Below are 14301 nucleotides of genomic sequence, written 5' to 3' on the forward strand. Positions count from 1 at the left end.
TGTTCCACAGGGCTCTGTCCTTGGGCCTCTATTGTTTATAATTTTTATTAGTGACTTGGATGAGGGGATTGAACGATGGGTCAGCAAGTTTGCAGATGACACAAAGGTTGGAGGTGTCATCTGCAGAGATGGGCTGAGAGGTGGCAGATGGAGTTCAACCTGGATAAATGTGAGGAGATGCATTTTGGAAGGTCAGATTTGAAAGCTGAGTACAGGATTAAGGATAGGATTCTTGGCAGTATGGAGGAACAGAGGGATCTTGGTGTGCAGGTACATAGATCCCTTAAAATGGCCACCCAAGTGGACAGGGTTGTTAAGAAAGCATATGGTGTTTTGGCTTTCATTAATAGGGGAATTGAATTTAAGAGTCATGAGGTCTTGTTGCAGCTCTATAAAACTTTGGTTAGACCGCACTTGGAATACTACGTCCAGTTCTGGTCGTCCTATTATAAGAAAGATGTGGATGCTTTGGAGGGGGTTCAGAGGAGGTTTGCCAGGATGCTGCCTGGACTGGAGGGCTTATCTTATGAAGGGAGGTTAACTGAGCTTGGACTTTTTTCATTGGAGAAAAGGAGGAGAAGAGGGGACCTAATTGAGGTATACAAGATAATGAGAGGCATAGATAGAGTTAATAGCCAGAGACTATTTCCCAGGGCAGAAATGACTAACACGAGGGGTCATGGTTTTAAGCTGGTTGGAGGAAAGCATAGAGGGGATGTCAGAGATGGGTTCTTTACACAGAGAGTTGTGAAAGCATGGAATGCGTTGCCAGCAGCAGTTGTGGTGGCAGGGTCATTGGGGACGTTTAAGAGACTAGTGGACATGCATATGGTCTCCGAAATTTGAGGGTGCATACATGAGGATTAGTGGTCAGCACAACATCATGGGCTGAAGGGCCGGTTCTATGCTGTACTGTTCTATGAAAAGGTATCTTTGAAAGAGAGTGTTTCCTAATTTCTTGCACCTTTGTTGATGGCAACTCCTCTATCTCCAATTTTCAATGTGCCTGCATTTTTAAATCCCCAGCATCAGATCGTCTCATTGGTTCAATGTTGGCAAAACAATAAATTCAAACATGATTGGGTTTTGTATCCTGGGACTTAACTTAAACTAATTGGTTTTTAGTTTTAAAAGGTATCGTGTGTTGGTGCAGTCTCAGTGGGCCAAAGGGCTTGCTGCTGTGCAATACTGTGTTGTTTGTTCTTGATTTTTGAATGCATGTCTATGCAGGAGGGAGGGCTTTCAATTTCTGGAATATTGGAGCCATTTTTGGCGCAGTGGGGCCTGTACGAGACAGACGAATTGCCCTTGAACTAGAATGGGACGTCCTTGTGGGGAAGTTTGCCTATGTTGTTGGAGAGGGTTGAAACTAACTTGTCAGTGTGTCCAATCCAGAGAAAATGTTAAAGGAAACTGAATTGCGAAAATTAGAAGAGACAGCAAGAAAGTCAAGGAGATGTTCAAATTATATTCTAAGACCGTAACAAATAAGAACAGGAGTAGGCCATTCACCCCCTCAAGTCTGCTCCACCATTCAATGCGATCATGGCTGATGTGACATTCCTCACATCCGCTTTCCTTGTAACCTTTGTAACCCTTGTTTCCTATACTGGTCAAGAATCTATCTTAGCCTTAACGATACATAAAGACTCTGGCCGCACAGCTGCCTGTAGGAAGAAATTCCAATACTCCTAACCCTCCAAGAGAAGGAATTCCTCCTTATCACTGTCTTAAATTGGTACCCTTTTATTCTAAGACTGTGCTGTTTGGTCTTAGACTCTCTCATAAAGGGAAACGTCCTCTCAGCATTTAGTCTGTCAAGGCCTTAAGAAACCTATATATTTCAATGAGATCACTTTTCATTCTGCTAAACTCCAGTGAGTAGAGTCCCAATCTGTTTAATCTTTGCTCAAAAGACAATCCCTCCATACTGGGATCATCCCAGTGAGCCTTCTCTGAATGCTTCCAAAAAGATGATATCTTTCCTTAAACAAGGGGAACAAAATCACTCTCAGCACTTCAGATATGGTTTCACCAGCACCTTGTACAGATGCAGTAGGATGACCCTACTGTTACATTCCAGCACCCTTGAAATTAAGGACCAACATTCATTAGTCTTGCTGATGACCTGCTGCGCCTGTGTGCTCATTTTGTGTTTTATACAAGTCCCTTTGTGTTGCAGCTTTCTGCAGGTTTTTTTCCATTTAAATGATACTCTATTCATTTGTTCTTCCCATCAAAATGAACAACTTCACATTTTCCCAAGTTACACTCCATTTGCCAACTTCTTGCCCACTTACCTAACTATCAATATCTCCCTAAACTCTTTGTATTCTCCTTGCAACTTGCCTTTCCACCTACTTTTTTGTGTCATCTGAAATTTGGCTTCGGTACATTCACTTCTTTCTTCAAAGTCATTAATATATACTATAAACAGTTGTAATTTAAGGACTGATCCCTTTGAAATCCCACTCGTTACAGGTCAAGAACCTGAAACAACATTCCCACTCACTGTTTCCTATCCATTAGCCAATGCTGTTTCCATGTCAGTTAACTACCTCCAACACCATGGGCTCTTATCTTCTAACTTAAACTCTGAAGATGGGTCACTGAACTTGAAACGTTAGTTCTGTTTTCTCTCTACAGTGGCTGCCAGATCTGCTGAGATTCTCCAGCAATATCTATTTTTGAATAGAAATTATAGGCCAGTTAAGGCACAAGGGAACTTGCCAAGATTGCATAATATTTATTGTAATGCAACAAATCTGATAAACAAGGCAGATGAGTGAAGGGCATAAATTAAGACTTGGAGGTATGATGTCATTACAATCACTGACACCTGGGTGAGAAAGGGGCAGGATTGGTAGCTCAATATTTCAGTGTATAAGGTGAGATATAGAAGGAGGCAAAAGATGGTGTGTTGCGTAATTGATCAGAGAATCAATTTCAGCTGTTAGAGAAATGACATTATAGAAGGCTCCTCAAATGAAGCCATGTGAGTACATCTAAAAATCAAACCGGGGCAATCACATTGCTAGAAGTGTACTATATGCCCCCTATAAGGATGAGAGAAATAGAAGAGCAGATGCATAGGCAATTTTAAAGAAGTAAATCGGCAGTGAAAGTCGGGAATTTCAACTTTCTCAAAATTAACTGTGGTTGTCACAGTGTAAAAGATTTTGAGGGAGCGTAATTTTTAAAATAAATCCTGGGAAACTTTTGGGCAGCACGGTGGCACAGTGGTTAGCACTGCTGCCTCACAGCACCAGAGACCTGGGTTCAATTCCCGCCTCAGGCGACTGACTGTGTGGAGTTTGCACGTTCTCCCCGTGTCTGCGTGGGTTTCCTCCGGGTGCTCCGGTTTCCTCCCACAGTCCAAAGATGTACGGATCAGGTGAATTGGCCATGCTAAATTGCCCATAGTGTTAGGTAAGGGGTAAATATAGGGGTATGGGTGGGTTGCGTTTCAGCGGGTCGGTGTGGACTTGTTGGGCCGAAGGGCCTGTTACCACACTGTAAGTAATCTAATCTAAGCCAGTATGTAGAAGGCACTCCAAAGAGGGGATGGCCCTAGACTTAATTTTAAGTAATGAAGCTGACTAAGTGGTTGAACATCTGTGGAGAAGCATTTTGCAGACAGATTATAACTCCATTAAATTCAAGATAGAAATGGAAAAGAACAAGGATATGAGTGAAATCAAAGTTCTAAATTAGGGGAAGGCTGAATTTAACAAAATCATGTATGATTTGACCAGATTGAACTGAGAGCAGACAAGTTTGTGTAAATCTGTCGGAACAGCAGATGCATTCGTGAAAGAGATTGTAGGAATAGAAGGAAATGGGGAGAGCCAATATGTTTCAACAAAGACAAAGGTGGACAAGTCCTGTTAACCCTGAATACCATTAACAACTAGAGGCCCCATTGGGCACAGCTTCCGGTCACAAAAACATCCCTCAACCATCACCCTCTACTTCGTGCCACTCAGCCAAAATTAGCCATCAATCTCCCACATGGGACCTACTCAAACGTCGTTTTGAATTCCAAGTAGAATATATCAAATGTATTGTCCTCATCTTGGTTCCCTCTTTGAAAATTTCAATCAAGTTGGTCTGACATGACTACTTCTTCAGAAAAGAAGGCTGACTATTCTAGATTAATCCCTGCCCCTCAAGAATTGCTTCTAACAGTTTCTCCACTGCTGAGATTAGACTGACTGATCTGCAGTTTCCTGATTTACCTCTTGTTCCCCTCTTCAATAATGGTACTATATTGGTTGTCCTCCAGTTCCATTGGCACCTGTCATGAGGAATTGAAAATTGTTCCCAATTCCCCCTACAATTTTCTCCCTTTCTTCACTCAGTGGCCAAGGATATTAAAGGAGGTGTCCATCCTTTCCAGGTTGGAAAGGTTGTGCACCAATCTCTGTGTAATACTATTCCAGACTGGTGTTTGATTTCACACTCCTTGACATTGAACACAAGCTTTCCAGAGCATCAGGTATGTGGATGTTTTCACTGATCAACTCCTTCTGACCGCTTTGACTCAGAATACAAGATTAAAAGAAGAGTCACACTGGACATGAAATGTTAATTTTGTTTCTCTCTCCACAAATGCTGCCAGACCTGCTGAGTTTCACTAACATTCTGTGTTTGATATTCAAAGTCTTAGTCTCCACATGTCTCTGTGGTAGGCAATTCCAAAGGTTCATAATCCTCTGAGTAAAAATATTTCTCCACATCTCAGGCCTAAGTTGCATCCACCTTACATTTAAGTTGTGCCCCCTGGTTCCTAGACTCAACCGGTCTATGTCTTTAAGCAATCCCTCAAGCACTGTTCTGACCATGGCCTCAATGATGACCTGCCCATGATGGGCACTAAGGTCTCCTCCAGAAGTATTAATACACGCAGACATGCTTGATATTTTCTCTTCCAATAATTCAATCTGTGAACTTAGTAGTGAGTATGCAAGCTGTGTTTGTAAGTGTTTCTAATTATGATAAATTTTTGAGGATGAAGTAAACCATATACATGGTCCTGATAAAGTTCTGATTCATAGAGATTGATGATAGGTTAATAATGAGAGTGTGATGAATTGAGCAATGGTTGAGATTACTGGTCTAAATAGCAGGAAATGCCATTTGTGAGGCAAAGTTGTTTGAACGGCTACCTTTGTTGCATTGATATTGAGTGAGCAAGACCAAAATTAATCATCTTCAACTAACTTTTCCAGTGTCCTTTTGAGTATATTTCTGAATGGGCTCCTGTTCCATGCATTTTCCCTTTCACATCTTCCATTAGGACCTTCAACCTATTGTTGGAGCACCTCAGTGCGTGTTCTTTCATATGTTCAGCCATTATTAAAAGCATTAGTTTAATTATAAAAATACTTAAACCACTTGTTTTGCCGTAAAGTGCCACCACTTTTAGAATTACAAAGACTGTCATTAAGATGTGTCTGACTCTCAGAATGTTGTGCTCTATGCTGATGCATCCAGCCAATGAACCATGCAACTAACACCAGCTGCAAACTTAAAAACGAGGAATATCAACTTAATATACTACCTGTAACAATAGTAACAAAATGGTGCCTTTTCTAAGCTTTCACAACTCAAAAACATGTCCTAACCCAACTCATCAGCTTACATGGAAGGCTAGAAAATTTTGCACGCTGCATAACAAGTACTGTATGTAGTTTCTCACAACCAGCATTCTAATATACACTCTTGGCATATTAATTACACCAACAAAATGAGAAAATATTCAGTTTGAAACAATTACGTTTTTCATGGAATTTTTCTGTGGGAAGAAATAACAGAGGTGTTTGCAGAAATGTCCAATTCCTCTCTGGCCACATGGGATGTATTAGTGGACTGGAGGATAGCCAATGTGGTTATTCAAGAAGGGGGAAAGTGATAAACCTGGAAACCACAGGCCAGTTTGTCAAACCTTAGTGGTGGGGAAGCAATTTTGTGGGACAAAATTAATCTGCATTTGGAGAGGTAGAGATTACTAAAGAGGAGTTATGTTAAGAGGAGGTCATGTCTGACTAACTTGATTGAATTCTTTGAACATGTGACCAGGATGTAGATGAGAGCAATGCTTTTGATGTAGTCTACTTGGACTTCAGCAAGTCTTCTGATAAAGTCCCTCATGGGAGACTGATAGCAAAGACAAAAGCTCATGGGATCCAAGGACATTTGGCAAAGTGGATCCATATGGCTTAGTGAAGTTTCGGGCAATGGTTGAGGAGTGTTTTCTCAACTGAAAATCTGTGTCTACTGGGGTCTCACAGGGGTCAGTTTTAGGACCCATGCTGTTTGTGGTTTAAATAATTGTCTTAATCTTAAATGTAGAAGGGTTGGTAATTATGCTTGCAGACAATACAAAAATTGGTGGGGTATAAATAGTGAGAAGGATAGCCTTAGACTGGAAGAGCCTTAGACTGAATCAGTGGCAAATAGAACATAGAACAGTACAGCTCAGAACAGGCCCTTCAGCCCACGATGTTGTGCCAACTATTGATCCTCATGTATGCACCCTCAAATTTCTGTGACCATATGCACTTAAATGTCCCTAATGACCTTGCTTCCACAACTGCTGCTGGCAACACATTCCATGCTCTCACGACTCTCTGTGTAAAGAACCCGTCTCTGACATCCCCTCTATGCTTTCCTCCAACCAGCTTAAAACTACCACCCCTCGTGTTAGCCATTTCTGCCCTGGGAAATAGTCTCTGGCTATTGACTCTGTCTGTGCCTCTCATTATCTTGTATACCTCAATTAGGTCCCCTCTCCTTTTTTTTCAATGAAAAAAGTCCGAGCTCAGTCAACCTCTCTTCATAAGATAAGCCCTCTAGTCCAGGCAGCATCCTGGTAAACCTCCTCTGAACCCTCATCGAAGCATCCACATCTTTCTTATAATAGGGTGACCAGAACTGGACACAGTATTCCAAGTGCTGTCTAACCAAAGTTTTATAGAGCTGCAACAAGACCTCACGACTCTTAAACTCAATCCCCCTGTTAATGAAAGCAAAAACACCATATGCTTTCTTAACAACCCTGTCCACTTGGGAGGCCATTTTAAGGGATCTATGTACCTGCACACCAAGATCCCTCTGTTCCTCCACACAGACAAGAATCCTATCCTTAATCCTGTACTCAGCTTTCAAATTCGACCTTCCAAAATGCACCACCTCGCATTTATCCAGGTTGAACTCCATCTGCCACCTCTCAGCCCATCTCTGCATCCTGTCAATGTCCCGCTGCAGCCTACAACAGCCCTCTATATTGTCAAGACACCTCCAACCTTTGTGTCATCTGCAAATTTGCTGACCCATCCTTCAATCCCCTCATCCAAGTCATTAATAAAAATTACAAACAATAGAGGCCCAAGGACAGAGTCCTGTGGAACACCACTCACCACTGACTTCCAGGCAGAATATTTTCCTTCCAATACCATTCCCTGTCTTCTGTTGGCCAGCCAATTCTGTATCCAGACAGCTATGTTCCACTGTATCCCATTCCTCCTGACCTTCTGAATGAGTCTACCATGGGGAACCTTATCAATGCCTTGCTGAAGTCCATATACATCACATCCACAGCTCGACCCTCATCAACCTTTCTAGTCACATCCTCAAAGAACTCGATAAGGTTTGTGAGGCATGACCTGCTCCTCTCAAAGCTGTGTTGACTGCATTTAATCAAGCCATGCTCTTCCATGATGGAATTCAATTTGGATTAACATGAAGTGATGAACTTGGGCAGGAGAAACAAAACAAGAGAATACAGGATGAATGGTAGAACTCTGGGAAGCACTGAGGATCAGATAAACCAGCCCCTTAAGTTAAAGGAAGTGAGAACTGCAGATGCTGGAGATCAGAGTCAAGAATGTGGAACTGGAAAAGTACAACCGGTCAGGCAGCATCCGAGGAGCAGGAGAATCAACATTTCGGGCCAGAGCCCTTCATCAGGAGTGAGGCTTGTGGGTCGAGGCCGGAAACATAAATGGAGGGGGGTGGGGGGAATGTTGGGAATGTGATAAGTAGATGAAGGTGCAGGTGGAAGTATTGATCGGAGGGGAGGGTGGAGCTGATTGGGTGGGAAGGAAGGAAGATGGACAGGTAGGACCTGTCAAGGAGGTGGTGCCAGGTGTTGAGTGGTCAGGGTTAGGTGATGTAGGACGCCCATGACCTGCATGTCCTTGGTGGAGTGGGAGGAGGAGTTAAAATTTTCAGCCACGGGGCGGTGAGGTTGGTTGCTGCAGGTGGCCTAGAAATGTTGGATAAAATGGGTTAAGGCAGTAAATGGAATTGTTGCTTTTATTAATTGAGGCATAGAGTTTAAGAGCAGGGAGGTTATGATGGAACATTAGTAAGGTAAAAACTACAGTGTTGTGTATACTTCGCGAATCTGGACGGATCTGATAGCACTGGAGAGGATGCAAATGAAATTTAACAGGATATTTCCTTGGTGAGAGAGTTTCAGATGGAGAGAGATTGGACGGATTGAAGAGAGCAGAGAAGATTCAGAGGGAATGTGATTGAGATGTATATAATTATGAGGAGCACACACAGATAGCATAGACAGGAAGAGACTTTTCCCTCGATGGAGGAATCAGTGTCAAGGGGATATAGGTTTAAGTTAAGGAGCAGGAGATGGGAGGAAAAACATTTTCACCCAGAGAGTAGTAGGAATCTGGAATTCATTTGTATAAAAGTGGAGAGACAGAAAACATTTAAGAAGTATTTAGTTGTGTGCACTTGTGATGCCAAACAAGGCTATGAGCCAAGTAGTGGAACATGGGGTTAGAAGATAGGTGATTATTTTGGATCAGCATGAACGCAATATAGATGGGTGGCTTTACAAAGTTTTTAAAAAGATATCACATTGCTTTCTGTATTATAAATAAATTGTTAATTTCTTTTTTCAGGAGTGCATCCCAAGAATACATCAGTTATAGCAAACAAAGATACCAGCAGGGCACAAGGAATTATTGGTGGAGAGTTTTCTATTGGAAGGGTTCATGCAGGTAAACAAGATGGCAGCATATTAGTTGTTTAATTGAAATCAACATTGACAATTTTAAAATGATACAGCACCAAAGAAAGTATTTCTATCCACTATGCCTGCATTGATATTTGAAAGAGAAATCCAATTGGTCCCAAAATCTTTGCCATGCTTTTCCCTGTCAAATATTCAACCAATTTCTTTTTGAAAGCCTCCTGCCATCCTTTCAAGCAGATCCTACAGAATATAGCAGATTGCTGTATCAAAAAATATCCTCCACCAATGATCATAAGTTATCAGAAGAATTTAGTTCAAGGAAGAGTGCAGAAGACCATGCTTGATTTGTCACCAGAACACCTAAGAATGACATTTCAGCCTGGTGAAGTAACAGGGTTGACCACTTGCATCCCAAGAGGCAGAGGCAGCATGCAATAACAAGAGCTAAATGATATCACAACCAAAGGATCTAATCAAAATTCTTCAATCCCACTACATAAAGTTGTGAAGGTGGTCCCAATTAAAATTCCAACAGCAGGAGGAGGCTCCAGAATATATAACTGGGGATCCAAACACATCAGAGGGAACGACAACCATCTTCAGCCAGAAATGCAAAGTGTATAATCCATCTTGGCCTCCACATGAGGTCCCGAACATCACCAGTGCCAATCTTCAAATTCACTCTATGTGATATCAAGAAATGGCTTAAGGGACGCAATATTGCAAAAATAATGGACCATGACAACTTTCTGGCAATGGGGCTGAAGATTGAGCATCAGAACTAGCCACGTGCATAGCCAAGGTGTTCCAGAATAACTATAACGTTGGCATCAACCCGAGAATGTGGACAATTGTTCAAGAGACTCCTTCATGGTAACCTCAATTAATACCAGAATTGAACACAAACTAGTGTTACACTGCTGTCCTTGTCCTTCAAAGTGATACAGGTCATAGGAACGCACTGTTGAAGGATCCCTAGTGAGTTGCTGAGTTGCTGCAATGCATCTTTTATATAATGCAAACTTCTGACATCATGCATCAGTGGTGAAGTGAGTGTGTGTGTTTAGGTACAGGATAGGATGCTGGGACTAAGATAACTGATCTCCAACAATCACAAGCTTTATGATCTTTATGACTCCTGCATTGATTGGAACCAGGTGGACCTTGTTGACTATGAGGTCCTTGATTGGGGTTGTTAACCCAGGCCTATCAGGAAGCCCTGGCTGACCAGTATAAACAGAGGACAGTGATGTATCTTTTTCAATCCACTTTCAACCTGTTTTAAGTGCTTTTCTAGGAATCGATGTATATCAGATTATTGGACAAAATTACTTATCAGTGCAGTACAATAATCTGCCATTATGTACAGATACCAATTTTCCAGGGCTTTACAAAAAAAATTTATAGTGATCGGAGTTTGTGTTGACTAATGCTAAACCTTGTAGTTGGAAATTCCCTAAATCTAGCACTGAAATGTCTTCAGTATCAATAAAGTTACCTTAGTTAGGATGCTGAGGTTTTAAGGTTTTTTTCCCAAGTGGCTTCATGCCTAATAATTGGTTAAAACTGTTAATGGTATTGGTTGACCCTTGAGTTTCTACATCTGCTCATATGAAGAGTGATAAAGCTATACGTTGTCTCTTGTGGACCTTGAGTGGCTGTACATTTAGACGGAAAAGGTGAGGACTGGAGATGCTGCAGATCAGAGCTGAAAATGTGTTGCTGGAAAAGTGCAGTTCGAGGAGAAAGTGAAGAAGGGCTCCTGAAGAAGGGTTCATGCCCGAAATGTCGATTCTCCTGCTCCTTGGATGCTGCCTGACCTGCTGCGCTTTTCCAGCAACACATTTTCAGCTCTGATCTCCAGCATCTGCAGTCCTCACTTTCTCCTCGAAGATTTTAACCTACTGCGAATCCTCTTGCAAGGGTGCCTCCCTTGAAGAAGCTCTCCTCCTCCCTCTACAAGGATTTCAGTGAGTCCCTGTCTCACTGCACCCCCCAGTCCATCTCCTCTGCCCAGAAGCTCTTCAGCCACATTCTCTAGATTTCTCCAGTTTCCTCATTTTCCCTCCCCCCACCTTGTCTCAGTCAAATCCCTCGAACTCAGCACCGCCTTCCTAACCTGCAATCTTCTTCCTGACCTCTCCGCCCCCACCCCCACTCTGGCCTATCACCCTCACCTTGACATCCTTCCTATCGCATGTCCGACGCCCCTCCCCCAAGTCCCTCCTCCCTACCTTTTATCTTAGCCTGCTGGATACACTTTCCTCATTCCTGAAGAAGGGCTCATGCCTGAAACGTCGATTCTCCTGCTCCTTAGATGCTGCCTGGCCTGCTGTGCTTTTCCAGCAACACATTTTCAGCTCTGTACATTTAGATGACCAAGTATATTTGCAGTGTCTTGAGTACGAATCCAAGTTTGAAGGAAATGTTAATACATTATCTTTAGGATGTATTTTGTGAATAGAGAATTCGACGTTTCGAGCATAAGCCCTTCATCAGGAAAGGGCTTATGCTCGAAACGTCGAATTCTCTATTCCTGAGATGCTGCCTAACCTGCTGTGCTTTGACCAGCAACACATTTGCAGCTGTGATCTCCAGCATCTGCAGACCTCATTTTTTACTCGTGTATTTTGTGAAATCTGCTCAGTACAAGCTGAACCTTGATTTATTTCAAATGCAATGGAATCTTTTTAACCCTACTATATCTTTCTAATAAACTGTTAACATGTTAAAACAAATATATATGAACAGGGGATGTCTGTGTAATATGCACTATTTTATTGTTCAGTTGATTGGACTGTTTTATATGCTTGTGTCTACTGTTTCCTTTTTGATAAGATAAGGTAGGATTACAGGTTCATCCTTATTTCCCTGCTAATTGGTTGTAAGGTGGGGTTTAGAGGGTTTGGCCTTGCTGTCCCTTTCGCTTGTAAATTGCTGTTTCTTGGAAACTACTGCTTATTGTTGATTATTAAATGTTTGCTTGTATTTTGCACCATTTGATGAAAAATATAAACAGGGAATGTCCCCTGTGTAATATGCACAGTTTTATTGTACGGCTGATTGGACTGTTTTGTATGTGTTTGCGTCTACTGTTTCCTCTTTGGTAAGTTAAGGTGGGATTTGGGGTTCATCCGCATTTCCCTATGAATTGGTTGTGTGGTGGGGTTTGGGGTTTGACCTCGCCGCCCCTTTCCCCTGTAAATTGCTGTTTATTGTTCCCTGTTGACTGTTTGTTGACTGGCCACAGCCAGTGTGTTACTATTATTCTTTTTTGAGAACTGATTTCTGAGCTGACTGGCTCCACACCCTGTGTGTACTGTTGCATTTTAGTTCTCAATTAGAGAATAGTTTTGTGTTATTTCACTGGCTGGTTGCAGCCTATGTTATTCTTTGTTTTTTGAGTAAGGACTATGATGATTTTGTGAGAGGGCTTGGCCTTTGCACCATGTGTTTGGGCTTTCTTTCATAGTGTCATGTGTTTGGATTGAGCCCTTCTGAGTCAACTGCATCTTTACAAATGAACTGTCTCCCTGTGAGTGCGCCTGGGCCTCTGTGATGGACCAGGCCTCTGTAGAGACTGAATACCTGTGTGTGCGCTGTGAGGGGTGCATTCACTACATTCTGGCGTGGACTCTTCCCTTGGGAATGGACTCTGCCCTTGCGCATGGACTTTGCTTTGGTAACAAGCTTAGCTTTTTTGATGGTTGTTTTATCACTTGCACTGTTCTTTGTGTGTCTCTGGGTCTGGTAGGCTTTACTGTGAGCCAGATGGTAGTAAGTTGTTCCGAAAACCAGAAGGTTCATAGGTGATCCCGAATGCTGTCACCCTGAGAGCCAGAGGATGGGTAGACCATCCTGAATATCGCTATCTCAAAGAGGGAATGGGACTGGCTGTCCCAGAGGTAGCTGGAAGGTGTGTCAGGGTGGTCTGAGGGGCCGTAGGGGCAGGTGAGAACCAGACAGTGTGTAGGGATGGACCAAGAGCCAGAAGGCAGGTAGGGGGTATAGAATCTGCTCAATTCAGGCAACTGACCTCCAAGCTGGTTGACCACAGTGTTACTGTGGAGAATTATGACTCAAAGGATAACTTGTGACAAGACCCAGTCTTTGTGCTGCTGCCCTCATGAGTAGACTGACCCTCTGTGTGTGGACCATGCCTCCATGAGTGGAATCTGCCTTTGTGAGTGGACTTTACCCATGTATGTTCACTGTGCCTTCTGTGTATTCCCATATGGAGCTGAATTGACCAATAGCCAGGCTACATGAAGCAGGTCAGGGGGCAGGGCAGCTGAAAGCCAGCCCTGTGGGTTGTGTGTGGTTTACTGTTCTGTATTACTGCTTAAGATGAGATGGGATCTTATGGAATGCTTTATATTTTTTGAGCTTTATATTGTCTATGTCTGAGGCACAGTGTCTGTTGTTGTGTGTTGTGGATGTTGCCTCACTGCTCAGCCTTTTATCTCTAGAGGATGTTTTACAATGTTTTTATGCAATGTATTTAGTTTATTACAGTACTTTTTCTGAAAGGAGAAAATGATCTGTGTAATACTTTCATTCTGGTTTATGTACATTTTACATTATTGTTTCCATTGAGATTTGGGTTGTCCTATTTTGGCGTCTGTTTCATTGCTGCATGGTGATGTTGTTATGTGCTGTAACCTTTTGTGGACTTTGAATATAAATAAGGGATAAACAGGGGATTCAGAATCTCCTCCGTTCAAGGGGCTGACTCCAAGCTGGCTGCTCACAGCCAGTGTACTGTTTACAAGTAAATAACGTGTGACTTGGTGACGGATACTGATCTCTGTGCAGTTACTTCATTGACAATGGAAGACAGCAGTATGTGCCTGAAGAACATTTGCTCACAACTGTCATCTTGGAGTTGGGATAAGAATTTCTGGCATCAGGCCTTTATTGGGAAGCTTGCCTTGTTTGATCCTGCTGTCAAAGACTGGGCACAATGTGTGTAAATAATGCATATTTTACCCAGGCTAATGACAGAAGGGCAGATGAAAGGCTATGAGTAATCCTTCCGGCTGCTTGCGAATCTGTAGCATTTTCAGTTATAAGGAGCCTAACTTTCCCAGAGGCACAAAACACTAGAACCTTCCAAGTGTTGACTAAGTTGGTTAAGGAATATTGTGATCCCAAACCACCTCCAATTCTGAAAAGCTATTTGTTTTATTCAGCTGTTTAAGAACTGGGAGAATTCGTATCAGAATTCTTGATCAGGTTATGGCGACTGGCAGAGGCCTGAATGAGATGCTAAGTAACCATTTTGTATGTGGGATTAA

The 14301-nt window shown here is 42.4% G+C and overlaps 1 protein-coding gene across 7 annotated transcripts in view; it reads left to right on the plus strand.

Annotated features, from left to right (window-relative positions):
* The window catches only part of LOC132832263 (serine/threonine-protein kinase MAK-like), a 217230-nt gene that overhangs the window by 183484 nt on the left and 19445 nt on the right, over nt 1-14301 (plus strand). For all 7 annotated transcript variants that reach the window (XM_060850103.1, XM_060850108.1, XM_060850105.1 and 4 more), the window contains one exon: nt 8931-9029. In XM_060850103.1, the coding sequence (XP_060706086.1) occupies nt 8931-9029 (99 nt within the window). The remainder of the gene's footprint in view (nt 1-8930; nt 9030-14301) is intronic.

This window comes from Hemiscyllium ocellatum, chromosome 34, assembly GCF_020745735.1.
Source record: "Hemiscyllium ocellatum isolate sHemOce1 chromosome 34, sHemOce1.pat.X.cur, whole genome shotgun sequence".
NCBI lineage: Eukaryota > Metazoa > Chordata > Chondrichthyes > Orectolobiformes > Hemiscylliidae > Hemiscyllium > Hemiscyllium ocellatum.